At 50.6% G+C, this 27998-nt stretch overlaps 2 protein-coding genes across 3 annotated transcripts in view; one reads left to right on the forward strand and one right to left on the reverse strand.

Annotated features, from left to right (window-relative positions):
* Positions 1-3508: 3508 nt before the first annotated feature.
* DHRS7C (dehydrogenase/reductase 7C) lies at positions 3509-16068 on the forward strand. Its single transcript, XM_041001269.1, has 6 exons — positions 3509-3666; positions 8132-8244; positions 9849-10059; positions 12638-12730; positions 14910-15065; positions 15850-16068. Exons 1-6 carry the CDS (start codon positions 3513-3515, stop codon positions 16056-16058), a joined length of 936 nt encoding a protein of 311 aa, XP_040857203.1. The 5' UTR covers positions 3509-3512; the 3' UTR covers positions 16059-16068.
* Positions 16069-23642: 7574 nt separating this feature from the next.
* The window catches only part of USP43 (ubiquitin specific peptidase 43), a 51047-nt gene continuing 46691 nt past the window's right edge, over positions 23643-27998 (reverse strand). For both annotated transcript variants that reach the window (XM_041000912.1, XM_041000911.1), the window contains exon 15: positions 23643-24640. In XM_041000912.1, coding sequence (XP_040856846.1) covers positions 23643-24640 — 998 coding nt within the window. The remainder of the gene's footprint in view (positions 24641-27998) is intronic.

The following is a 27998-nucleotide window of genomic DNA, read 5'->3' on the forward strand; positions in this document are numbered from 1 at the left end:
CTGGAGCCCAAGGCTCATAGCTGCATAGGCAGACAAGCTGGGCAATAGTGCCTACAATCAAGAGGCCAGGGTGCGCTTCAGAAGGTTGTGCAGCTCGGGAAACCCTCCTCTGACATGTTCCTGAAAGTGAAATTAATAAGAAAAGGGGGGTAGGCAAGTACAAAGGAGAAGCAGGAAAGAACAAAAGAAGTCTGAATACAATGAATGCAAAACATACTCCCCCACTTTTAGAAAAGCCAGGATTTTTCCCCTCATTGGCACACACAATAAAGCATTATGGCTGTCTCGGGCTTCCCTTTTACTTTAATCACAAAGTTGGGGGTGCGGTATTGTGGCATGGTGGATAAAGCTGCAGACTGCGGTGCTGTCATCTTGTAAGGGTTCTGGCGCAGTTCCTATCCAGCCCCCTGTTAATTGCCTGTGGAGAAGCAGTAGAAAATGGTCCAGGTGTTTGAGTCCCTGCACCCATGAGGGAGACCTAGAGAAAGTTCCCAACTTTCAGCCCAGCCCAGTTACTAATCCTTGTAACTTTGTGGGGAATAAACCTACGGAATGAAAGATCCCTCTTTCTCTCTTTGTGTGTGTCTCTCTCTATATATATAACTGTGACTTTCAAATAAATGAATACATTTAAAAAAAAAAAAAGTCAGAAACAGGAGCTGGCTTTGTTGTGCAATGGGTTAAGCCTTCCCCTGCGATATCAACATCCCATAGGAACACTGGGAATCCCCCCCCTGCTCCTCTTCTGCTCCTGCTTCCTGCTAATGCTCCAGGCAAAGCAGCAAAGGGTGGCCCAAGTTCTTGACCACTGTACCAGTGTGGGAGACCTGGAAGAAGTTCCTGGCTCCTGGCTTCAGCTTGGCCCAGTCCTAGCCTTTGCAGCCATTTCTGGAGTAAAACAGCAGATGGAAGATTCTCTCCCTCACTCTGTAATTCTGCATTATAAATAAATCTTTTCCCCCCAAAAAAGTTAGAATTTTAAAAAATAAGGTTTCTGTAATTTTTAAAAATACTTTTCTTTAAGGTTTGTAATTCGTACCTAGAGTGAAGTCAGTTAGGAAGGATACTCGCGTGATGGGAAAAACGAAAAGAAAGCAGAGTCCAGCAGCATGACATCTTATCACAGTGAAGTGGAACAAATGTTGGAATTGTCCTGATTAAATTGCCAGGCACTTTTACTTCTAAAAATAAACATTACCAAACACACAAGTCTCATCTGAGGCAGCAGTGAGCCGCTGGCTTCCTAACATGTTGTTACAACACTCAATCAATTTATCTTGTCTTTTGAGCTAGTGTGAAATTGGGGCCCAAATGGTCAGGCAACATAATTCAGGATTTAGAGGGAAGCATGGCTTGCCAGTTTCTATTAACCTTAAACCCATCCTGGCTCAGATTTATTTAAAAATAGAATTCTCATGCATTGAATAAACAGCATTTCTGAAAACACAGCTCACACGCTTCCAATGGAGACATTCTGCCCGTGCTGAACCGTGACCTCCTCCCATCCAAGGAAGGAAAGAATCTAGTGGATTTCTTTGTGTTTAGGACTTAAGTCCAGGCCCTGCCCCGCGGCAAGTGTGGATCTCCTGGGATTTTGGAGAAAGCATGAATTTTTGCAATATACAGTGTGAACAGTTGTCAGCCTAGAACCACTTGTCAACCTAGAACCCAATGGCCTCTGCCCTTTGTCAGGATTGTGGGCTCTTTTCTGTAAAGCTTCTTCGTTCCCATGCCCTCAGAGGCCAGACCTGTGTGACAGTCATAATATCAGGCCAACATCCGCTCCCAGAGAGGAGGCAGGTGACCGGAAAGAAACACGCAAGTCTGGGCCCGGCGCGGTGGCGCAAGAGGTTAAAGGTCCTCGCCTTGCACGCCCGGGATCCCATATGGGCGCCGGTTCTAATCCCGGCAGCCCCTGCTTCCCATCCAGTTCCCTGCTTGTGGCCTGGGAAAGCAGTCGAGGACGGCCCAAAGCTTTGGGACCCTGCACCCGCGTGGGAGACCTGGAAGAGGCTCCTGGCTTCGGATCGGCATCGCATCGGCCGTTGCGCTCACTTGGGGTGTGAATCATCGGACGAAGGCTCTTCCTCTCTGTCTCTTCTCCTCTCTGTATATCCGCCTTTTCAATAAAAATAAAATAAATCTTAAAAAAAAAAAAACCAAACAGGGACATCCTTGTTGGTTTTTAATTCATTGAAAGGCAAAGACACAGAGGGGAAGAGAGAGGGCTCTGCACTGCTGGTTCTCTCCCCTCCTGCCCCCGATAGGCCTGCAACAGCTGGGGCTGCATTGGACTGCAGCTGGGAGCTGGGAACTCCAGCCAGGTCTCCCACACAGGTGCCAGGGATCCAAGCAGCTGAGCCATCCCTGCTGCCTTCCAGGCCCTACTTTAGCAAAGAGCTGGAGCCAGAAATTGAATCCAGATGCTCTAGAGGGAGAGAGGTGAGCTTTGTCCTAACTGCTGGGCTAACTGCCTCACCTGTTGATTTCTGGATGGTCCAAGAACTTGAACAGGATTTATTTCAAATCCTTCTGAGTAGCCTTATGTAAAGAAAATGGCTCCTATTTGGGATAAAGTCTTAGTATCCTTAACCACTGCAAGTTAACAGTAGTTCTTGGGGCCCAAGGTCTAGGTTGGGCTCACAGCTTGCAGCATCCTGTTTAGACTTCTCCACAGTTCTATCAGACAGGACAGTTGAAGTCTAATTGAAAGATGAAGAAACCAAGACTCAGAGAGGAGAGAAGCACTCCCAAACGGTGCTGTGTCCCATATTTCATCCTACACAGCTTATTCTACGAGAAGCACCATTCTGTTCTATTATTTTTGTCATCCTTTTACTAGAAAGTGGCCCTATCCATCTGGTCAACCTGAAGTGTGTGAGTGTGTGTGTGTGTACATTTTTTTTTAAACAGAAAATATACACAGGGACGGTTGTACTGAAAACCCCAGGTTCTGATCCTGAATGCTCAACCCACAACTGCAGAGGAATCCACAAATAGTCCAGCAAGCTGGGAGAGCTTTAAAAGCCCTGGCACCAATTCTGAAATCAGACCCGGCCAGCATGTGTCCCTGAGTATCAGCCTCAACACTATATTTACCCTGAAAAGCTTTTTAGTGCAACTGAGGGTTATAAATAACCATTAGGGCCCAAGCAAGTGGCCTTAACACATGGATTTCCTTCCAAATATGCAGACTTACTTGAATTAAATTTGCAATTAACCTTTGGGAGGACACCCTCCCCTGGATTCCATTTGCTTTCAGAGCCGCAGTAAGTAACTTCCTATTTGATGAGTTTTGGGGGAATTAGCATGCTCACTGGGATTTCCCCTCGGAAGGGACACCCTTCCCACCCTGCTGGAGTTTGCGCAGAGCTGGGCTTGCAGAAGGAGAGGAGGCTTTGGGTTTGCAATGAGTAGCTCTTGCAGCCTTGGGTGTCACGATCAGGAATGTCTTTGCAAAACCAACCCTTTTCTCTGTGTTTCTCCTTTCTGCCTCCTAAAAGCAGGACAAGATGGGGGCCATGGCTGTCCTGATGCTACCCCTGCTGCTCCTGGGAATCAGCGGCGTCCTCTTCATCTATCAGGAGGTGTCCAAACTCTGGTCCAAGTCCGCCGTGCAGAACAAAGTGGTAGTGATCTCCGATGCCATCTCAGAACTGGGCAAGGGTAAGCTGGCTTCGTGCTCCTATGTGAGCATGGCTGGGTACACCTGAGGGTGGTGGCGTGTGTGTTAGCCGAGAGGAGGGGTCAATTCCCTTGTTCACATTTAGCATCTGTCAGCAACCAGCAAGTTCCTTCTCCTTGGGAGGCTCCACTTGCTGGCCCGATAAACAAAGAAGGACCGCAATGCCTGGGGTTGCAGATTTAGAGTCAAAGAGCCAAAACTGCCCCATGGGTTTCCAGAAACATTGCCATGCAAAGCCCTCAGCTGGACCAGAGAACTGGTGGTGAGCTTAGACTCCAGAGCTGGGCTTCGTTCTTGCCCTCGCACCCACTAGCTGCTGCCTTCCTTCTATGTCTGGGATTTCTCATGCCACCTCCTAATGCCACTCTGAGGAATAGATGTATTTGTAGATGGGCAGTCTTTAGGCCAGCTGCAGCGAGCACCAGTGCAGTGCCAGTGGTCATTGTGTGGAGCGTATTAGTCAGAGGAAGCCCATTCCGGCATGCCACACACCCCACTTGGCTTGACAGCTTTGATATTTACAATCTTTCCCTGCAACCCTCCTTGCCACCTTCCTTGTTGGCATACTCCCTGAGGGAGTGTCCCCTTGTCCCTCATTGAATATGCATGCTACCATCGGCACCAGTCTCATTCTGTATCGTATTCATGTGTTTCTCTATTGCTCCATTCCCTGTAAGTGAGCAGAGGATGTGTTCACAAGCTGACCTCAGCATGTAGCTCAAAGCTCGGCAGATAGCGAACCCAGATCACGTCTATCTAATGAGCCGCCTGCTGTCTGGGTCAGGAAAGGCATTCATTTTTGATAGGTTATCATCTATGATAGCACTTCCAAAAGTTTGCAGGAAAGAGAACTTAAAAGTTTGCTCTGGTGTCCCCACCCCCTCAATGACTTAAATCCATGCATAGTATGTCATAATACACGTTGTCCTGTATTTGGCAAGAATCCCTTATAGGCATGAATTTCAAAATTTTTTGCACACAAGTAAACTTAACCCTTTAGATCCATTTCCTCTAAACTTTGGAAAGTACCCTCTGTGTATTTTTCTGGCCTGATTCCAGTGTGGTTCAAGAACTTGCTGTCTGTGATTTCCAGGAGTGGTTGAGATTTAATGGCCTGGGATATGATTTCTCTTGGTGTGAGATCTGTGAATGCTTGACTTGACCATGGATCTGCCCTTGTGGGGAATGGGAGAGGAATCAGTTCCTGTTGGCCACAGGAGTTTCTCAACTCTTCCATACACTTGCCAATTTTTAAAATCTTATTGTGATTCTCTTTGTTGCCAAAATGTGTATATGGGTTTTAATGGTCTGATTTATTTGTTCTTAAAATCTTATTCTGTTGTAGTCATACATTGTACAAGTCGGGAATATGAGCATATTTCAAACTGTCCCTGGAATTCGGGATAAGTGTATTTTGGTGCACAGAGTCCAATGCATAGTAAGAGTCTTCAAAAAGTCTGTTGACTTTTTCCATATTATGGGAAAAATGTGCATGTTTCAAAAAGTTCATGAAAATCGAATTAAAAGTCTATTATGGTGAAAGTTATTTGAAAACCAAAAACTCTTCAAGAAGCTTATGCAAATGTACCAAGAAATCTATGGAAAAAATCTATGCATGGACTTCTCTCTTTTTTTGCACTAATTCCTTTTAATTCCATATTTCCATGAACGTTTTAGAGTGTCTTCCTGTATCTCAGGAGCGTAGTGACATTTCCAGGGGGATCTGGCCTCGTCTGTCATGACTACGGTCTTACTGTAGCTCATTGACCCACCCTGGACAGAAATGCAAAGCAACAAAAACTACTGTCCAAGTACAAGTATTTAAAAGTAACTTGAGAAGCCGGACATGTGTGACCTTAAATAAATGCCTCGCCGCAACATGCTGCTGACGACGGTGGTTCACAACTGCTCCATTTTCCAAGTCCAAGGCAAGGGGAAAGTCAGCAGATGTTAATCCAGGTGATGCACGGCACACAGCACACACTCCTGGCACCGTGGCACCTGGGCAAACCACACTGACAGCAGCAAGGGGCCAGGACCACGTCGCTTCCTGGGGAAAACAACCAACCAGACCAAGATCAGGACATTTATTCCCTGCTCCCGCCCCCCTCCCACTTCCCCTACACACACCCACAGTTCAGCCAACATGGGGGTCATGTCCTCTTGTGTGCACTGTGTCTGCAACAGAACCTATTGTCCAACTGCCGTTCCTGCCTATCCCCCAACACATGTCTAAGACACACATGATGCTCTGTGGTTCCTAGTCATTCAAGGTGACTTTGTTATCACTGCACCTCCCTGGGGGCAGTGTCGGCTCACTGACCACAGCTTTCTCTCCCTGCTTGCCCAGGTGTACCCGGCACAGGTATTTCCACACATACCTTAGAACACTCATGCCTTACTCTCTACTGGTCTTCCATACGGGTCCTGTCTGCCTTCTCCCGTGCCCTGACATGGCTAAGACATCATATCATGGTCCAGCCCCTCTCTCTTTCTCCAAATCCACCATTGCCCTTGCCCACAATGCTCCTCTTAACAAACCCAAGACAAGCATCCTGCCCAAGCGGCTCTCTTGGTTCCACCTGCATCAGGCTACTGAGACCTGTAGGAGGAAAATCTCACACCCACAAGCTGACTCAGCACCCAGAAGACCCACACTCCCACCTGCTGTGTCCCCAGGAGGTCTGACTAGGTTGGGTACCACTCCAGAGTGAGTGCCATTGGTGCCCCCTCCCCAACCAGATCCTCATGCTTGGTCACTTCATCCACTCTCCAGCTGGGTGAGTGTTGGCTGCTAATGGCTCCACACATACCCTCTTCCCCGGAGACTTAACCTCTGCCAATGGAAATCACCATGCACAGGGGCTCCGCGGTCTACACACACACCTGATAGGGGCAGATTGCATCTGGTGTGCGAAGGGCTCGTCCTTCACCTTCAGGTGGGACAGCTCTGCAGCGGGACCTGGGCTAGACTTCACCTGTGATCACATCCCTGCCAGGCACCTGTGTAAGGCCCCCCTCCCTGGTAGCTCACCTCTGAGGTATATCCCCTCCACGGATCCATCCAAGGTCTCATCTCAGACTTTGCTGCCAGGGAGTCTGAGCTATGATTCCAGCTCCTGGGGGAAAAAATGAACTGATACGCATTAATCTCTTTTAATAACTCCCACTATAAGTAAACTCTCTGAATCTATGAGAGCTTTTGTTGTTTTGAAGCATTAGGCTGACTGTTGCATGGGAATACTGTGTGCCCACAAACTCCAGCTCAGTTGATAAAGTCCTGTATTGAGGATTCAGAAATTGGTCCAGAGTATAACTAATCTGAATAATTATATAATTTTCATTATTAAGAAAGTATAAGTAATAAAATATTCATTATTAATAAAATATTAATTTTAAAAGGCTCTTGGCTGACATATTAATCTACAGGGAAAATACAGAGGAAATTGGTGGCATTTGGTCTGAAAAAAAAGTAGTCATGGTTTCCAGTCTGTTTGGATTGAGCTATCTTTTTTAAGATTTATTTCATTTTTATTTGAAAGGTAGAATTGGGCTCGGCAGTGTGGCCTAGCGGCTAAAGTCCTCGCCTTGTGCGTGCCGGGATCCCATGTGGGCACCGGTTCTAATCCCGGAAGCTCCACTTCCCATCCAGCTCCCTGACTGTGGCCTGGGAAAGCAGTCGAGGACAGCCTAAAGCCTTGGGACCCTGCACCCGCACAGGAGATCCGGAAGAGGTTCCTGGTTCCAGGTTCCCAGCTTCGGATCGGCATAGCACCGGCTGTTGCACTCACTTGGGGAGTGAATCATCGGATGGAAGATCTTCCTCTCTGTCTCTCCTCCTCTCTGTATATCTGACTTTCCAATAAATAAAATAAATTTAAAAAAAAAAAAGAAAGAAAGGTAGAGTTTCGCAGAGAAGGAGAGATAAAGAGAGTTCTTTCTTTCACTGGTTCATGACCCCAATGGCTGCAACGGCTGGAACAGAGCCAATCCAATGCCAGGATCCAGGAGCTTCTTCTGAGTCTCCCAGGCAGGTACAGAGGCACAAGATTTGGGGCCATCTTCCACTGCTTTCCCAGGCCACAAACAGAGGTCTAGATGGGAAGTGGAGCAGTGGGGAAATGAGCCAGTATTCATATGGGATATTGGTACTACATGTAGAGTGTTAACACTCTAAGCCACCACACCAGTCCCAGGATTGAGCTCTTTCTAAGGCTGGGCTGTAAAGGCCAGGTGGATGGGGTCATCTTTCTGTTTGATATGAGGAAAAGTGTGTAATGAGAATGATACGACAGAGGACTGCTGCTTCCCCCCAGGAAAAGGGTGTCAACCCTCGCAATTCCTGAGTTCATCAAAGGTGTTTGTTGGTGGTGGGGAAGTGGGGTAGTCCACATCAGTGGCTCCATTCACACCATATACCCTGCTCCTCTTCCTTTTTCCTCACAGAATGTGCTCGAATGTTCCACATGGGTGGGGCCAGACTGGTGCTGTGCGGGAAGAACTGGGAGAGGCTGGAGAATCTGTATGATGCCTTGGTCAGTGTGGCCGACCCCAGCAAGGTAAGGACTCCTGCAGGGGGCATGAGTGGTTCTGGGCACCCTTGCCCTGCCTCCACACATCGTGCAGGAGTGCGTGGTGGACCTAGTAGAGGAATGTGGCAGTTCATCTGGAGCAAAGCGAGGCAACAGTCCGGCCCCCTGATTGGTCCTGAGAGCTTGACTTGCTCTGACTGCTCACCAACACCAAAAATGTGTCCTCTGGCCACTGGCCTTTACCCTGATTCTACGTAAGAGCAATGAGAATCCAGAAAGCAGAGATTCTCCCAGATATACATTGCTAATGGAACATTTATAACAATAATAGAGTCTCCCACCTGGATGCAGAGGTCAAAGGACTTGGACCATCTTCAGATGCTTTCCAGGGCTCACTAACAGGAACTGGATCTGAAGCAGAGCAGCTGGGACATGAACCTGTGCCCTGTGGGATGCTTTCGCTGAGGGCAGAGGGTTAATCACCTATACCAGAGCGCAGGCCCCATTAGCTCAGACTCATTGGATGCCACAGGCTCACGGGACACACTTCCACATTTCTTTCCACATTCTGCTGCAACAAAAACTCCTATGTTCTCCCAAAAAACATTCCGTTTCCTTCAGCTTTTTTTTGTACCCATGGGGTGAGGTCAGCCTTGCTACTGAGCAACCCTGAAAATAAACACTTCAGTTCTAGCATTTTCCAGAGCACTGGGTAGCTAACGACCTTCAGAGTTCACTTTAGGATATCTGAAAAATAATAATAATAATAAATCCTGACCCTTGAGTTTGGATGTGGTGTTTGAAAATAGCCAGAGCAATTTCCTAGTTAAGGAGAGAGATCAAACAGGACAATACCTCATTCTTCCACATATGTTTCTTGAGCTATTATTCAGTACTGAGTAAAAGCGAGGTCGTGTTTGGGAAATGCAAAGCCAGTGCTTTGGTTTTCTTTACTGCAGGACTTTCCAGAGCCTTTGCTATGCTGACGAGCACTCACTAGACCATCTGGGAGAACAGCCTGTTTCCAAACACAAGGGACCAAGGAACTTGCTCTTCAAGGGTGTGTCTCAGAGTGCTGGGACTGTGCTTGCCCCAGCGTATCACTGATTGACCCCAACCTTAGACAGTCTTAGATGACAGCCAGTGTCTAGGGCTGAACTCAGGGCCTGGCAAGCACACCATAGACATCCCAAAAAGCACTGTTTCTGAGACTGTGATCTTGGTCGAAAAGTACAATGTGGCTACAGGAAAAAATTCCATGGAGATCAGAGGGGTCAGAAGTAATGATGTCACCACTGAATCCAGTGCACCGTCTCCAAAGGATGCTGCTGCAAAGGGCAGTGCGCGTGTGTCTGTTCTGGAGCCTGCCCCAAAAGTGCCCTTACTACTTCGCCTATTCAGGTCTGGGTTTATTGCTGTTGTCATTGCCCCCAAGAATGGATTCTAACCTCCTTCATCTCAGAGTCATTCTGCCTTCTTCTCTTATCCATTTATTTATGTTGTAGCTATTCTGTGAGCCTTGGATTTCCAAATGGGTGACTCTTCAACTGAAGAATTCCAGAGTCTACAAGGCAAAGGTCACACATGTTGACTCTCTCTCAACCCACCCTCTCTTTTTATTGGTTCTGCAGACATTCACCCCAAAGCTGGTCCTTTTGGATTTCTCAGACATCAGCTGTGTCCAGGATGTGGCCAAAGAAGTCTTGGATTGCTATGGCTGCGTGGACATCCTCATCAACAATGCCAGTGTGAAGGTCAAGGGGCCTGCTTATAAGATTTCTTTGGAGCTCGACAAAAAGATCATGGATGCCAATTATTTCGGTCCCATCACCTTGACCAAAGGTCTTGTGAGTTTGATGTTTCCTTGGATTTCTGGGGTTCCCTGGAAGTTGAGGAGGGTTGTATATATTTCCCAAAATTACTGGAATAAAGGGAAGTAAGAGGTAAGTTTATCTTAGTACAAAAGCAATCCTGTTATCCAGGCACCAAAAATTTCATGGAAGATGTGTGTTATGCAAAAACCGGGCACAGATTTCAAAAATTGGAGGCACTAAAATATTTATCTTTTAATTTTATTTCTTAACGAACTTTTTGTGCTGCCTTCGTATCATACTGGTTCTTGCCCAAATTCCCTCTCTGTGAACTCCCTTCCCTCGCCCAAGCCATCTCCCCTTCCTTCTCACTCACATGCATGGCTCCCCTCCTGTGCAACACCTGCAGGCCACTGTCTGCATCCTTGGCACGGATTTGGCTTTGTCAACCTTGTAATGATCTCCTAACCATAACAGTTGCCACAGGGAAAGATTCTGTCCTCAGATAACAAGTGGTAAATGTGTGTATCCCCCAAATTACGAGAGAGCCAGAATTCTGTCACTCCCCCACTCAAGAAAAGGAAGAAAGTCTCACTAGAAAAAAACGAAGCAATCACTTCTGGATGGGATGATTGTAGGGGCGCCCTGGAGACACCTCCATAGTGGAGATTTCCCCCAACTGCTGAGTTCAAGTATAGTAGTAGAGACTAGAAGGATGAGGCTGACAATGACCATAAAATTGAGTCTTGGGTGATGCACAAAAGAGAGCAGTTCCCTCCAGCCACTCCTTGTGCCACACCCAGCAGTCTGGCATTACTGCATCACTCACCAAGCTTGGTCTGGCACTGTGCACAGGCACCAGCGTGGAGAATACAACTAGTGGGTTGGAAAGGGTCAAGCCTGATCCGTCCCACAGAGACCTCTCCCTTGCTAAGGGACCAGAGTCCTGATCCTCAGTTTATCCCCTCTGTAACACAAAGCACCTGGAACTCAACTGCCCACTCTGAAAGTTGAGCTTTCAAAGTACTCTTTCCCTTTTTGCCCTGCCTCCACTCCACCTGAATTCTGATGTCTTGCTCCAGCTTTCTTCATTTTCACATTAACTACATCTCAGGAAGAAAGGTGTATAATCCCAACAGACATTCAAAATGCCTTTCATGCTCAGTCAGTTCCAGGCAGCCTGAAAAAGCCCAACTTCTCCTCTCCCAGTGAAAGAAATCCCAGAACGCACATGAGACTTCCTCCCGGAGAAAATAGAACCGAAAAGGAAATACCTTTCCTACTGTCAAATCAGTGTCATGTCACACACATAACAGAGTCATCTACAATCACCCAGGGGGCAGGTGTTCAGCACAGCGGTTCAGACACGCACGTTGTGTGTCAGAGTGCCTCAGCTTGCTGTTCTTTTCTGTTCATTATTTTTCCTTTTTTTTTCTTTAAGACTTATTTATTATTTATTTATTTATTTTGGAAAGGCAGCTTTACAGAGAAGGAGAGACAGAGAAAAAGATCTTCCATCCATTGATTCACTCCCCAAATGGCCACAATGGTTGGAACTAAAGTGTTCTGAAGCCAGGAGTTTCTTCCAGGTCTCCCATGTGGGTGCGGGATCCCAAGGCCCTGGGCCATCTTTATACATACATACATATACACATATATTTTTAAAGATTTATTTATTTATTTATTTATCTATTTATTTTTATTGGAAAGTCAGACATACAGAGAGGAAGAGAGACAGAAAGATCTTCCATCCGCTGATTCACTTCCCAAGGGGTCACAACAGCTGGAGATGAGCCAATCCGAAGCCAGGAGCCAGGAGCCAGGAGCCAGCAGCTTCTCCCAGGTCTCCCATGCTCCCACATAGATGTAGGGTCTCAAAGCTTTGGGCCGTCTTTGACTGCTTTCCCAGGCCATGAGCAGGGAGCTGGATGGGAAGCAGGGCTGCCAGGACATGAACTGGCGGCCATATAGGATCCTGGTGCGTGCATGGCAAGGACTTTAGCCACTAGGCTGCCATGCCGGGTCCCCTAGGCCATCTTATGCTATTTTCCCAGGCCATATGTAGGGAGCTGAATGGGAATTGGAGCACCTGGGACACAAATTGTGTCCATTTGGGATTCTAGCACTTGGAGATAAAGGATTAGTCAGTTGAGCCCCAGGTCTGGCCCCAGTACCCTGGTTTTTAATACCTAAGCCCAGCTCTTGACTCTAGTTCCTGCTACTCCAGACCCTGACTCAATCGGTGAATCAAGTACTTGAATTCCTCTCTTCCCTGTGGGAAACTTTTAATGGAATTCCCGGTTCCCAGCTTTGGCTTGGCTAGTGTGGCAGAAATGAACAAGGGGACAGGACTGCACTCTCAATCTCTGCTTCTTCAATAAGTGCATCGAATTTTAAAATAAATGAAAACACCCAGCCATGTGGCAGCAGAGCCCAGCCTACTCCTTGAGTGTGCTGGGTTCAGTGACCTGGGGTCTCGCCCCACAACTGCCCTGCCGCAGTCTCATCCAGATGAAGCCATGTGATAGCAGGCCTGGTGGGGAAACGGTCTGCCCACTACTGCCTGACTTGGTCTCAGCTTCCTAACCATGATTCATTGTGTTTTCTAGTTCTGCTTCCCAACATGATCTCCCGCAGAACAGGCCAGATTGTGTTAGTGAACAACATCCAGGGGAAATTCGGAATTCCGTTCCGCACAGCCTGTAAGTTGCCAAGACAATAGTGCTACAGCTCGTGCTGCATGACTTGCGTGCTAAGACAGGAGTGGCCAGGTCTATGATGGAGCACACAACCCCAAGGAAGGAGGGCATCGGGAGATGAGCTGCTGGGTTTTGCATTCACACCTTCAGTCTTTCGAGCACCTACATGGTGTGCAAGTCACAGAGCGAGGGGCTGAGACATGCTAGGGCCCCTTGTGCTCCCAAGCCCTCAGGCCTGCAGGTGGGCAGGATGTGCACTGGTTGAATACATCAGTGTCAGATGCAGGTTATGTTCCTAACCCAGAAGCACAACCCCGGCTAGAATGCTCCTTCCAAACACACACTTGAGGGGCAGAAAAGATTACACTTGGGAGAGAGGACGCGTGTGCATTGCAAAATGGGAGAGGACTGGAGATGTTGCAGCATGCAGAAAGGGGAAAGCAGAACGGAAAATTCCAGGGGAGCCAGAGCTGCAAAGCTGAACATCCTTTAAACAGTCCAAGGAGGAGAGAGATTTTGGGCTCAAGGGATCCAATGGGTGGCGGGGGGGCAGGAATTCTGGAGACCTCCCATGCAGTAGGTTCTGGGTGGGCAGGCAGGAAGTTTGTTGAATGCACTGCATTATAGATCACGGTGCAAAACAGAAGCTCAGAAAATGTTTGATGGAGAGAAGGGTGGGAAGAAGGAAGGGAAGAAAAATGGGCACGTACCCTGTGGGAGAGGGATGGTTCTTTCTCACCATCTATAGGCTGAAGTTCACGGCCAAGCTGGCAGCAGAGTTGGCTTCTTCCAAAGTCCCTTGTAGACAGCCCACGTCTTGTTGTGTCCCTGCTTGGTTTCTCTCTCTCTCTCTCTCTCTGTGAACATTCCCTCTTCCTGAATGGACATTTAAGAGATTGGATTAGGGTCCATGCTAAGCTAATGACCTCCTTGCAGTCCTTTCATTGCAATCACTTTTTCCAAGACCCTGTCTCCAAATAGGGTCACACTGAGAATAAGGACTTTGATAAAAAGACAAGGGGCAGGTGCAACTCATTCGAATACAAGTATTTCCTTTTTGATCTGCATGAGTTAGTTAAAACTTATGTTGCTTTAAGAACGTGACAGAATGAGGAAATGGTGTCATTCCTTCCTGTACCTGTACTAACCAGGATGGCTCGGCTCAGGGGGTGTCACAGTGCCTCTTGTCATTGAGAGGCCCGAGTCAAGCCACGTCATTGCCCTGACTTCATCTGACTCCATGAGGGCTCCAAGGTGGCCTCCCCTCTTGTTCCGGGTTCTGGCTGGCAAGGAGACAGAAGAGGCTGACCAACTCAAGCCTCAATCTACACAGGCAGCCCCAAATTGTGCCAGCTCACATCCTGTTCGGAGGAGATTCATCACTGTTTGCTGCAAAGGATGCTGGGAAGTGCAGTCCAGCTTCAGCTCAGGAAGAAAGGGAAGAACAGAACTTGGCCTGAACCTAGCAGTCCTGGCCACGTTACCCATCTCCCCTCATCCCCAGTCTACCAGGAACCCCCTACCATCCCTTCTATTTTAAAACTTTCCATACACATTATTTTTGGGAGCTGGATGACTCTTCACTTTCCAGGCCCCCCTGCTTTTGTTCACTGAACAGGCAAGTGGAATGTCAAGTGTTGGTCACACGGTGAGGTGTGAGCAACTGCCGTGGGTCCTGTGGCATCCGACCCATAGAGGACAGAGCCACCGATTTCCTTGGAATAAGTCCTCAACATGGCACCAAGCACTAGGCCCCCCAAGGAGGCTGCACCTCAACCCCCTCTCCATCAGCTGTGGTCTGGCACCTCTGCACTGGAGGAATTGGGGTACACAGTCCCCACACGAATGTCTTAGCTATTCACTCAACCATGCTTCTTTGGGAGGAGCCCTTATCTTCACGGTGGCACTTTCGCTGTGATGTTGGCAGTTTGGATATGCCAAAGAGAAGCCACAAAGTGCTGCTTTTGGGTGAAAACGGGAAAGGATGCTAAGGCGTTTTGAGAAAGGACCACCTTCCCAACTTTCCTTTCGGCTGACGGATCACATCCCGCTGTAACTTGCTGCTGTCTTTGGGCCTCATTTGTGAGTTAACATGTATGCTCAGGCCCCCGGCAGACAGGGCCTTTTTCTCATCATGTGTGTCTCCTGCTTTTGGAGTCTGCTGACAGTCTTGTTCTCACAGATGCTGCCTCCAAGCACGCCGCCCTGGGATTCTTCGATTGCCTTCGTGCCGAGGTTGAGGAATACGACGTCGTGGTCAGCACCGTGAGCCCCACTTACATCCGCTCCTATCGCCTCCATCCCAAGCCTGGGAACTGGGAGGCCTCCCTTTGGAAATGTGAGCTTTCAGTGGAGGGAGGCCAGGGTGGGGCTGTGCGATAACAGGGACCCCCAGGCAGCGGGCTTCAGCAAGGCTAGAGGCTCGAATCCAGGCGAGAACCAGAATCGCACCACCTGCAACCTGTCCCTGAACTGGGTCCCTGGGCACCCACGAACCCTCACCAAGGGCCTGGGGGTGGAGGGAGGGAGGTCTCTGGGTCTGTTTCCTTAGCTGGGACTTGGCAGCCAGGACTTGGTCTTAAAGAAGCCTCCTGAACCCTCTTCTCAAGAAAGCAGCAACCCCACATCCCAAAGCTTGCCTCTACCAAACGCCAGATGATGATACAGGGTGATCCTCATCTTTGCTCACTCCTTGCCTCAGTTTCCCTGTCAGAAGATGGGGCATGCCAGTAATGCACGCCTCCTCAGAGTTCCTGGGAAGAGCTCAAGGTCCCAGCTCAGACAGGGTTAGGAACACCCACCAGCGCCCAGAGAGTGCTCCACACAAGTACTTGCTATCAGAGCATCCTCTGAAGGTCAGGGTTAACATGGCTACCCTGGGGAGCCCAGCTGGGAGGCAGCCAGTGAGTGTGGTGGACGATTACAGCTTTCACAATGATGCATTACCTGGCATCCGGCACCTTCCCACTCCTAACCGCCCTACCAAGAAGGAAAGGGGGCCCCGGGCTGTAGATGAGGGAGACCTGCCGAGGGATGGAGTGTCTGCCCGTGGCCAGCTGCGGCCACAGGCTCCCCTCTACCCCCCTCGCTGCTGCATGCCACCTCCCCTTCCGTCTGTCCAGTCTTTTCCAGGAAGCTAACCTACGGTGTGCACCCGGAGGACGTGGCGGAGGAGGTGATGCGCACGGTGCGGCGGAAGAAGCAGGAGGTGCTGCTGGCCAACCCCATCCCCAAGGTGGCCGTGTACATCCGCACCTTCTTCCCCGAGTTCTTCTTCGCTGTGGTGGCCTGTGGGGTCAAGGAGAAGCTCACTGTCCCCGAGGAGGGCTGACTGCGGCGGCGTGGGGCGACCCTGGGCCACAATAAAGGGCATGCTCAGCAGCAGCGTTCTCTCGTCTTTGCCTCCACGGGCGGCTGCCGTAGGTGTCTCCCGCTCAGCATGGACCGGGCACACCTTCCAGAAGTTTCTTGGCTGGGTAGTGTGAGTCTGCAGGGAGAAATAGACGTCCCACATGTGAACATGTAAAAACACAAACATGTACACACACCACACTGCTCATTCAGAAAACTACTTCGATTTGCCTAGGTCACTGGCCAGCCATGGAAAGGATGGAAGCTGAAATATATATATGTATATTTGAAAGACAGCCAGAGAGTCTTCCATCCACTGGTTCGCCCCGCAAATGGCCTCAATGGCCAGGGCTCAGGGCAGCTGATGTCAAGAGCCAGGAGCCCCATTTGGGTCTCCCACATGTGTAGCAGAAACCCAAGCATCTTCCACTGCTTTCCCAGGAAACTGGATGGTAAATGGAGCAGCCAAGACTGGAAACAGCATCCACAAAGGGATGCTGGTGTGGCCCAGTGCAGACCCCAAGGACGGGAGCATCCGGTAACCTGTGTTGATGGAATTAAACAGGATCCATGAAAACATTCTTCTGAGGTTTCTTCGGGGGCAGAATACAGGCAACCCAGGCCTAGGAGACAAAATGACCTTGACATTATCGAGTCTGGGTTCCAAAGGCGGTGATGGCCATTCAGCATCGCCCTATTGCACGGGTGAGTGTACGTTGGCTTGGCCAGGGAAGTAAGCTGTAGGCAAGGAGTTTGCAGGTGACTTTCCTTAGGAGGTGACTGGCTGCCAGCACCTTCAGAGATGGGGAGGGGCCCGGCAGGAGAAGGAGCTGCTGAGAGGAGGACTTCTGGCTAGTTATAAGGGGGGCATTTCTGGGTACAGGTAAGGTAGAAACGGAACACAGAGTAATTCAGGGGGCTGAGTGAAGCATCGACCTGGTGGAATGGGTGCGCACTCCTCAGGCAGGTCTCAGCAGGTGTGTCTCTCAGACACTTTCCAGGTGTCCTAGGGGTGGTCCATTCCCACCTGCCTTGTCCAGTATGGCAGCCGCCAGCCATCCTGGGCTGTGAGAACTGAGATATTGAAACTTTTGTTTTCATTGCACTTAAACAATGATAATTACTAATGTTTGAAACTGCTATGAGTCATCACAAATGGTCCACACTCGAGTATTATAATTTGTGCATATTAATGATATTTGCTACATGGGAGTCATATGAAAGTGCATTGCATGTTAGTATAGTACCATATCAATGTGATTGTGCTCAGAAACATACCCTTAACAGTCATGGCAAACACTATAGGCTAACTATTCATGTATAATTAATTATTATTTATTTAGCCATCTCTTATTTGAGTCTAAATGACACATTCCTGCATCCTAGTGGCTCCCTCACCCCGTATCCCGCAGAGCTGTGTGCCTAACACCCCTGCCTGGCAGTCTTTGTCCCAGAGGCTGATTCTCTCAGCTAGAGCTGGGCCCAGGCATAGCTGGAGGGGCTTTTCTGATTCATGGTCGATTCTGCAGGTGCAGCAAATGCTAAGAGCATCTGGGCTCAGGCATCCAGCAACTCCCAGCTGTCTACCTCCTCCTCTGAGCTACACGTGCGCTTAAACCCACGGCCTTTGTTCTCACACCTGCTGGGGAGTCAGCCACTTTTAATTTTCTTCATATAGACGAATACCTGCCTCTTGGGCACTTGGAAGATGTGGGGTATGTGTGTCTGTGTAGACACAAACTGCTGACTCCGACCTTAAGGTCACTCTGAAGCCAAGTCATTTGTGAGTTTGGTATTCAACAGGTGCACATCTGCACAAAGATAAACCTCCACTGAAGCAGGAGCCTGCCCAGGACCCGAGGCTCAGCCCGGAGCCCAGCGCACTCCCAGCACCAGGACATGGGCACTGAGCAGCAGCTGGGGCGGGCCCTGGGCAGTAAAGAGACTCTCTCTATCTTGGGCATGAGAGGGGCCCTAACGCGGTGCTCAGATCTGAGGCCATTTCTGGAGACCCCTAGGTCAGGCCACAACAGGGAAACCAATCCACACTCTGTCGGACTCCCAGCAAGCATAGCTTTACAATTAGGCCAGACGCATTCCACCATCCAAGAAGACCAGACCAATGGCTGCAGGATGCAGGAGCAGCTCAGGCACATCAGAAATGAAACCAGGGCTGGTGGGGCCCCAGCAGCAGCAGCAGCAGCAGCAGGAGGAGAGTGGGTGACACCCAGCTGGTGGCTGGAGGGCCAGATGCAAGCTTTGGGACAGGGACAGGAGGGGTTGGAGCCAGGCTTCTCAGGCACCAGTCCTGCAGACTCAGCAGAGCCCAGCTCCAGGGGGACTTTGATCATGGCCCAGCTCCAAGCCACGGTCTCCTTACCTGCCTGGTTGCAAGTGCGTGGCAATATGAAGGTCATTGACCTGAGGAAGGAAACAGCTCCTGGAAGCTTCCACGCTAACAGAGCCACATCCTGGGAGAGGGCAGACTCCAAGGCTGGAGGACGCCAGACCCCAGGGGCTGCCCAGGAGAGTCCACGAGGAGCAGGACTCTCCCATGTGAGCAGGGCTGGCAGAGAGCATCAGAATGCAGCAGGCGCTCCTGGGCACCCCGGAGCCCCAGCCATATTTCCTGTCCCTGGACTGTGGTATACCCCTGTCTGGATGCTCTTTATCATTCTTTTCCTCAGGCCCGTTGTCCTTTCAAGATGGAATATCTCATCTAGAATTGAAAACACGCACAGCCTTGCAGGGAAACCCAGGGAAAACATGTTAAGGAACATGCCCTGCAATGTAAGAAATGGCCACCAGATGTCAGTGTGGCTCCAACCCCATTTTATCACTATTTCTTTCCCCTCCCCTGCAGCGGCATGAACACATAACCAAAGTTCTTCTTTGGCCATCAGCCCAAACAGTGACGACACTCACTCGACGCTTCCCTAAGAATAGCTTTGATTAATGCACTCATTTTAACAGGCCTGCGTAATTACCTACCATGGCCCAGATGCTACAGAGATGTTTATTCTTAAAGGTAGAGTTACAAAGAGAAGGAGAAAAAGTGAGGTCTTCCATCCACTTGTTTTATTTATTTGTTGATTTGGAAGAGACGGAACTCTTCCACTTGCTTGGTCCACATCCCTAAATGCCTGCAACAGCGAGGGCTGGGCCAGGGCAGGGCAGGGAGTCCGAACTCCATCCCTGCTATCCAGTCTGGCTGGACTTGAGACCCCAGGGATCCTTGTATATGGACCTTGTCAGGAACGCGAGCTTTTACCCAGGCCCTCTGAGTCAAGAACATGGGATGACCTCTGTGTGTGTGTACAAGGCTGTGTGGGAGGCTTGTCCAATTTGAGACCAGCCCTCTCTATAACTCCCCTCTCCTGTAACTCACTTTGATGCTTTCAGGTAAACACAGAGGGGGTACCAGCCTCCCCCCTAGGCCTCTGGGTCTCACCAATTCCCGAGGCTTTCGGCAGAAAGACAGACAGGGAGCTCTGTGATGGAAACCTGAGTGCCACAGCTCGGAAGCAGGCTCACGGTGCTGTATGCCCGCTGAGAACAGGCTCCTGTTCTTGAAGTTGCCCTGAAACCTTCACACAGGACACTACTCATCTTCAGGAAGTGCCTTCTATCATAAAAATACTGTTTCCGGGCCAACATTCCGACCCAGAGGGTTAAGCCACTGCTGATGACACAGCATCCCATACTGGAGCACCGGTTAAAGTCTTGACTGCTGCGCTTCTGAGCCAGGCAGATCAGATTTATGGAGAGAAGGAGAGACAGAGAGGGATCTTGTGTCTGCTGGTTCACTCCCCAAGCAGCCACAACAGCCAGAGCTGAGCCAATCCGAAGCCAGAAGCCAGGAGCTTCTTCTAGTCTCCCATGCAGGTGCAGGGTCCCAGGGCCTTGGGCCATTCTCCACTGTGACTCCAGGCCGTAAGCAGGGAGCTGAATGGAAGTGCAGTAGCTAGGACATGACCCAGTGCCCATATGGGATCCTGCTGCTTGCAAGCTGAGATTTACCCATTGAGCCATTGTGCCAGGCCCGTGATTTATTTTTAAGGGAAAATACTGATTTAAAAAAAAAAAGCCAGTAAATTAGGAAAGACATGAAGCCAAGTGTACACACGTGTGTTCAGCTCTGGAACGAGTGACGTTAGGGCTGGACAGTTCTTTGCTGGGGGTGGGTCCTGGCACTGTGGGATGGACCAGCCTTGTGGGTTTTTGGCACTGGAGATTACCCATGACCCCCTGTTGTCCTCCCCAGGACATGGCTACCGCAGACACCTCCTGATGAGGCAGGACAGCCCAAATGACTCATGCTGAGCAGCCCTCCTAGAGCTAGAGAGTGACTCATCCCCGGGGCGTCTTGGCGAAGAAGCCCTCATTTCCCAGTTACATTCAGCGAGCAGTGACCCAGGGCATCGGGCCGGTAGCAGGGTGAGGGAAGGACCCTGTGTGCCCATGCCCTGTCCTGGCCTGCAGGGTTGTTGGGAAATGGCCTCTCTTGGAGTTCCACCCATCAGAAAGGGGCCCAGCTCTACCTCAGCCCAGGCTCCTGGTAGATGTCCAGGGGTTAGCAAAGTTCTGGCCTGGAGTATACCGAAGCATCCCACACCCTTCTTCTGTCTATAGCATCACCCCCATGACGATGCCAGGCCAGCTGAGTGCGCTGCACATGCATTCGAAGCTGCTAAGCATTTCAATCCAGTTAAAAATGTGACTGGACTCCAAAACACAGGAAGAGCCACATCTCTCTGGGGACTCCACCACCACCTCCTAGGAGCTCAGTCACCGCGTTTCACCCCTCTGCCCTTCAGAGTCGGCCCTGCGCCCAGCAGTGTGGCCAAGCCCCTCCTGCTTATCCAGACTCCCTCCCAGCGGCTCACCATGTTCCTAGAAATGAAAATAGAAAGCCGGTTAGACAGAGGCTGACCATGATATCCTGCCAACGTGCAGGCCCTGTGATGACGGCTGGATCTGAACTCGGAGGGAGAGGCTCAAAGGGCGAGTGAGGGCTGGGAGAGTGAGCAGCACTTAGGCAAAACAAAGCGAACCGGCAGAGGAGTGATGGACCCTGGTGGGCTGTGCTGACTGCCCACCCAGCCATGAACTCTCTCCCGCATGCCCTTCAGCAGGACCCAGGTGTGTACTGGCTCATCGCGTGAAAACCTAACAATTTGGTCAATGAAAGTCATGCCTTTTACTTGCTCTTCTAACAGGAGCCTTTACACGCTGGCTTACATTTGCCCCTTCCTTTGTCCGTTTCCACTATGGTTTAGTCTAAAGTCTTACTTGCCCTTTGAGCAGATGCACACACAGATGAGACAATGCCCAACACGGATGCAGAAGTGAGACATTGGTTCAAGGCCAAGAGCCTGGACCTGGCACGTGGCTCTGAATGTACTGCTGAAAATGAAGTAGACTGGATTCCTGAGAGCGCCAGCAAGCAGGGACAAAGTTCAACCTCGCAGGTACCCTGTTCCCCTAGCCAGGACCAGAACAAAGAACATCAGGGTACTCCCACAAGTTCACAACAAAATATTCTCAGTTCTAAGAGATGAATTTACTTGGGGAGAAATTTTTTTTTTCAAAACTCATGCATACAGAGAGTCGTCAGAAGAGCTGGGCCGCTGCGTCTGCCATACAGCTGAGAGACTCCTGAGACACCAGCACACGTGTCCAGCATCCTCTGGGCTCAGGAGACTGGGTCCTCTGCCTTATGAAACTCAGTTCCTTCTAGCTTCTCATCACTGGTCAGACCGTCCTTTTTTATTGCCCAAGCAGTCCTGTTCTGTGTGTGCAAAGGCTTAGTTCTTGGGGTCAGGCCTTGAACACGTGATCCCACCAGCAGGGAAGTTGATAGAAAATGGGCAATGACAAGGAAATGCTCCCGCCAGAGGACGGTCAACGGACAGTGCATGAAGGCAGGCCCCAAGGCGCAGATCCTTGCAAATGCAAAGAGTTCTTTAGAACACACACCTGGGGGCTAGTGCGTGGCTCTCAACAAGCTAATCCTCCACCTTCAAGTGCCAGCATGCCATATGGGCACTGCTTGTGTCCTGGGAAAGGAGTGGAGGATGGCCCAAGTACTTGGACAAATGCACCCACAGGGGAGACTCGAAAGACGTTCTTGGCTCTTCACTTTGGATGAGCTCAGCTCCAGCTGTTGTGGCCATTTGGGGAATGAACCCACAGATGGAAGATCTTTGTCTCTCTGCCTTTCAAAAAAAATAACTAATAACAAAATAAGAAATGAATAGAACACAATACGTAATTCAGCTGGAGGCAGAGCAGCCATCCTGGATATACTGCCAGCTCAGATGGCACAGCTCAGGTGCCCTGTAGGCAGTACTAGAGGGCAACACAAACCCTGTGCTGGGGCAAACTGGTTCGTGGTCTCTTATGAATGTATTTCTTGAGAAGTCCAGTTCTCTTCCATTTACTCGGCCTGGACTGGAGAACACTTTTCTTCCTGCCTTGTGGCACATGGACCCACTGTCTCACAGACCAAACTGCTTAAAAAAAGAAAGCGAGAGAGACAAAAACAAACTTCTGTCCTGGCCAAGTCCTCCCAGGAAATCATGCTTTGTGCGATCCTGCACCTGTTCGCTTCCTCCTCGGGTCTCTGGGCCCCTTCTGCCTCCGGAGGCTGGCTGTCCGACATCAGACCATGCCAACACAGAAGGAAGCTGGGACGCCTCGGCGCGCACAGCTGGCTCACCGCTACGGCCATCAGCCAAGTTCACACAGCAGAACTGCAACTAGTTCCTTTGGCCACAGCGATCACTCAAGACACCCAAGCACGTGTTTCACTCCCAGGACTTTATTAAAATTATACACAGATTCCATACTTAAATAAAAAAAACAAAACACCTTCCCCCCCCTTAAGTATCAAAATAGTTATCTTTTTAAAATACCTCGAAAAAACTTTAATAAGGTTATATATTAAATTCTCTTCTAAAATCTCCATCATTTTTCCAACTCTCTCCCTTTTCTCTGCCTCTCTTGTCTTTTCATCATGATTACTCTTTCACTCCTCTCTCTCTCTCTCTCTTTGGCATCTTTAAAGTCCCAGAGGAACATTTGAAGGAAAAGATTTCCCTTCTGAGTCCACCACTAAAAACAAAAGATTATTAGTCTATATCAATATTTGACATGACGTGGAAGATTCTTATTAACTAGGCTCGCTTTAAGAGCTACGCCCTAAGGTTTGCCAGCACACAAATCTTTGTTCAGTACAGTTAACGCTGGCCCAGGAATCACTTCAACAAAACATCAATTCTGGCCAAGATATGGGAATGCTGACCCAATGCTACCCCCTAGTGGCCAGACTGTTATCAAAGCACCCAGTAATACAGGAAAGTATACCGACATTGGTTGATTTGGACATCAGGTGTTTGCAAGTCTGAGTATCTGAGATCAAAAAAAGTTTTGTTCACCCCCCGCCCCCCAGGGATCACAAGACAGCTGGCTTCCTGAAAATCCACCCACAATAAGGGCTGCTACACCTGCCGCATGCCCAGGCCCAAGGCAGCCAGCTTCAGGGAAAACATAGCAACTGCCATCAGAAGCTGGACTCGGGCAAGGTCTTCTTCCGCCCTAAGGAAAGGGTGTGATACTTGACCTTCTGCAAGGTGCCACAGGGGGTCTGCTCCCCAGGGACAAGCCTGTGTGCCACACCCAGGGCGCCACCTCTCACGGGAGGCCTGCTGGTCTTGCGAGGGAGGTGGAGTGAGCTGGGCGCAGACTGGACGTCCCTGGCTAGGCTCTCCTGGACCCTGAGGGCAGGGGACGAGCCTCCAGCCTGCTGATCCAGGGTGGCAGTGGCGGGGCTCAGCCTGCCACTCCCTGGGGGCGGGGAGCCCTCTTCTTTGTGCATCTTCCTCGTCTCCTTCTTCCAAAACACAGACCTCAGTAGGGTGAGTGTCCCCTGAGGGACTCTATCCCGCTCCGAGTCCCCCGTGGCAGTCGCCCTGGCTTTGGCAGTGGGATCCCTGCTGTTTCGGGACAGTGTCCCAGAGGGAGAGGAAGGGCTACTGTGGCTCCGCATGTGGCCACTCCCCTTCCAGTTGGCGCTCCTCTGGCCCTCGGGCCTGGCCGGTCTCTCCGTCTCCATGGAGGGCATGACGGGGAGCGGCAGATCAAACTTTCTGGGGAGTCTAATGTCCTGACTCACGTTCTCCTTTAGTCTCCTTGCTGTGTTGGCAGGGATTGGATCTGGACAGGGATGACCCGGGGGACAGGGCACCAGGGGCAGACCCTTCTCGCTGGCTTCGACAGAAAGGGTGCCATTGGATCGGGGCGAGGCTGACTTCTCGTCCCCGCCAGCAGCGCCAGTTAGCAGCGGCACGATGGACTGGCTGGTGGACCGAGGCCGGCGTCTGGACTCCAGGTACTCGACCAGCTCAGCTGAGGTCCCTGCTCGCTTCTCTCTCTGCCCGAAGGACCATCGGAGAGGCATGGTCTTGAAGGGCCCGTGCTTGGTCCGGGAGGCGGCAGGCGTCTTCACGCTGGTGCTCCTGGTGTAGGTGCCTCGACTCCAAGGCCTGGCCTCCAATCCTCCTGTAAGAGACACGGAGACCATCAGTGGCTACGCGGCCTTTCAGCTGCAGTAGGAGTAACTGCCGCGTCCATCCTCTCGCAGGCAAGCCCCGAGGGCCCCTGACCCATCAGGCACCTGCGTGACGGATGCTGAGGGCATGACCAGGAGACGCAGGCTGCCACAGCGGGGAGCCTGCTGAACTCTGTGATTGATTGAGCACCTGAAGCCCCCCAGAACACCAGAGTTGGAGAGGGGGCAGTTGGCCCCCAGCACCCAGGGAGGCGAGTGGCTCCCAAAACCCTGCAGAACATTCAGCATTCTCAGAAACGCTGCAGTCCCTTACACACAGAGTGGGGCAGTGTTTGTGTATAGCCGACGGGTGCCCTTGCATATGCTTTAAATAGTCCCATGTGAATGTTACAGGGATGTTATTGAGGGCAAAGAAGTGGGGGAAGCTCAAGCACCTTTAGGGAAGACGCCAGTTTTTTTTTTTTTTTCCTCTTAAGTGTTTTCCATCCATGACTAACTGAATCTGTGCATTCTGGACTGGTGGGCATACTGGGTGGGTGGCCCTGGCACTGGAGAATCCTAAAGAAAGCTCCATCTCAGAGGTATCCGGCCCCACGATGCGACAGCTCTCTAAGCCTCCGCCTAAGTCCCTGGTTTTCCAGGGTTTTCCAGGTCAAATCAGGTATTTGGGGCTTCCAAAGGCAAGAATCTGAGTTCTCCTGTTGAGTGTTGTGTCTTCCTTCCATAGATACCAGGGCACTTCCAATACTGGCAGGAAGGCAGAACTAACCAGAAGACAGGCTAGGGGCTGGTGTTGTACAGTGATCAAGTTGCCACCTGTAATGCTGGCATCCTACAGGCACACCCAGTTTGAGCCCTGGCTGTTTGTCGCTTCCGATCCAGCTCGCCCATCAGCTCCCATGGCCACATGGGCACAGCGGTAGGGACCTGTAGTTTGCCAAAAGCCACCAGGATGTCTATAGCATCATCCAAAAACCATGCAGAATCATCAACTTAAAAATCAGCCTGCTGCAGATGAACAGATTTTCATTTCTCCTCCTTCTCTTCTTTAATTTATTGAAGAGACAACAGAGAGAGAGAGAGCTCTCATAGACTGGGTCATTGTCCAAATGCCCATAATAACTGGGGCAGGGCCAATCCACGAGGCTTAGATCTCAACTTGGGTCTCTTAACGTGGGCGGTAGGCAGCTTTCACCTGCTGCCTCCCGAGGAAGCACATCAGCAGGAAGCTGGAGTTGGAGCGGAGCTGTGAGTCAAACACGGGCCCCCCAAGATGGGATGCAGACACCCCCAGCAGTGCCCAACAGTCCTCGCGGGAGAAGTGGTGCACTCGTTCAGGTGCACAAGTGAGCACACAGGAAGGGGAGAACGCAAGACGAAGGGTTCCAGGCCAGTGCTGGCAGAGGAATGCGACCTGTATGGTGGTGGCCCAGCTTCCCGGGGGAAGAAAGCATCCATGGGGGGAGCGGAGGGGAGAAGCAAAAACACTCGGGAGCCGCAGGAAATGACAGGAACCAGCAGAGAGTTCTGCAGGATTTTGCCTTTCAGGCTTCCCACAGATCATTTGTGAGATTTCTTGAAAGCATTGCTTTAGATTAGCCAGGAATAGATGCACAGTCTTGCCCAGCATACTGTTATCATTTCACTGCGGGTTGACCAGGTGGCTCTGCTGTGAAATTCACCCGCCCCCCTTCTCCTGCATGCTTCAGGTGAGAGAAACCGTCCTGGGGGGTGGAGACATGCAAGAGTTCTTGGTTTGGGTTTTGTTTTCTCTTCTGCATATCTGGGAAGGGCGGAAAGGGATGCTTTGTGTTAAAGAGGACAAAACCATGGCTTTTTGCCTTTCAAAATAAGAGGGCAGCGCCTGGAGCCCTGGCAGGTGGCTGGAGCACTTGGCAGCCACCCCTCAATGGCAGTCCTTCCTTTCTTCCCAGAATGAAAAGGGCCCTGGCCCGGGGCTGACCTCACCACCTGCGCAGGCGGGAGCACCACAGATGCCCCCAGAACTAGTTCCCCCTCTTTCCCAGGGCTGTGGTGGAAAAGCACCCCGCTATCTTTATTCACTTTCATTCTATTTACTGGACATTAGAACAAGATCTAAGTAAGGGATCACTGGAGAGAAAATTCAGAAATAAACAGCAGAAGGAGAGAGGGCAAGGGAGAGCAGCACCCTCGCTGACGTGGTTGCCCACCAGCCCCTCAAATAGCCAGCTCCCTGTCCGTGGCAGGTGCCAAGCCCTGGGCAGGCACAGGGAGCTGGGGGCAGGGATGGTGTTCGGGGAGGCCTGGCCCTGAATCCTGGTTCAACTGCCACTCCGAGGGTAGAATGCAGCATGGCTGACTTCCAGCCAGCCGGGCCTGAGGGCCAGCAAAGAATCAGAGTAATGGTGCCAACAGGGGAGCAGGCTTTTGGCACAGCAGTTAAGGACATCACTTGAAATGCCAGCATCCCGCATCACAGCCCTTGGGGTTCAAGACCCAACTTCCTGCTAGCGTGCTCTCTGGCTCAAGTACTTGGGGCCATGCCACCCACATGGGAGACCTGGATTGGGCCCCCAGCTCCTAGCTTTGTCTGGGTCCAGCTCTGGCTGTTATGGGCTTTTGGGGAGTGAACCAGCAGATGGAAGGGCTTCCTGTGTCTCTTTCCTTCCAATCAAAAAAGCAAGTAAACACTTTAAGTTGTTTTTTTTTTTTAAAGCCTCAATATATGGAAAACGTGCGCAAGGTTCCCGTAAGACTCACAAGAAAGATAGAGCCAGAGAACCATTTCCCACCATGCAAGCAACACAGCAATGGAGATGAAAACCACAGGAAAGAGACAGGAGACTTGGAAGACCCAACAGGCAAGTCACAGGAAACTGACGAGCAGGAGCCACCTTAGTAAGCCTGTCTCCCACAAGAGAAGCCTGGGTCAGCACAAAGTAAGATCAGCCCACGTTCATGGGAGGGTTGACCAATCTTGGCACACCTTGGGCTCCAAGGTCAAAGAGAGAATCTGCAAAGCTTCCTGCCAGGAAGACAAGCTGACGCGCACATAACCAAGAAACAACAGCATGCAGGTGACAAGTGGGGAATGTGCAAAAACAGCCAGGCCCTGCAAGGACCGCAGAGCCCTGTGAGCAGCCAGGCAGCCGGCCCACCCACCCTCAGGCAGTGTAAGACAGGTGAGGCTGTGCCAAATATTTGGAGAAGGCTCAGGGCATGAGCCTGCGGGCACACACGACCTTAGGACAGGAGGTGATGCAGCAGAGAAGCCGGGCAGATGACAGGGGTCCCCGAGACCCCCTCTGCCCTCTACCTGGCCTTCTAAGGCCCAGTGTGGGCGTCCTAAAACAGAGCCCGGAGAGC

The sequence above is a fragment of the Ochotona curzoniae genome, unplaced genomic scaffold, assembly GCF_017591425.1.
Source record: "Ochotona curzoniae isolate NIBS_2020 unplaced genomic scaffold, NIBS_Ocur_1.0 scaffold_2453, whole genome shotgun sequence".
Taxonomy (NCBI): Eukaryota; Metazoa; Chordata; class Mammalia; order Lagomorpha; family Ochotonidae; genus Ochotona; species Ochotona curzoniae.

Bases quoted from the DNA above. Each gene is read 5' to 3' on its own strand.
- DHRS7C (XM_041001269.1), top strand. From the start codon at position 3,513: ATGGGGGCCATGGCTGTCCTGATGCTACCCCTGCTGCTCCTGGGAATC. The intron at 10,060-12,637 runs GTCTTGTGAGTT...TGTGTTTTCTAG, and splicing joins TCCCATCACCTTGACCAAAG to TTCTGCTTCCCAACATGATC. The intron at 15,066-15,849 runs GTGAGCTTTCAG...CCGTCTGTCCAG, and splicing joins GGAGGCCTCCCTTTGGAAAT to TCTTTTCCAGGAAGCTAACC.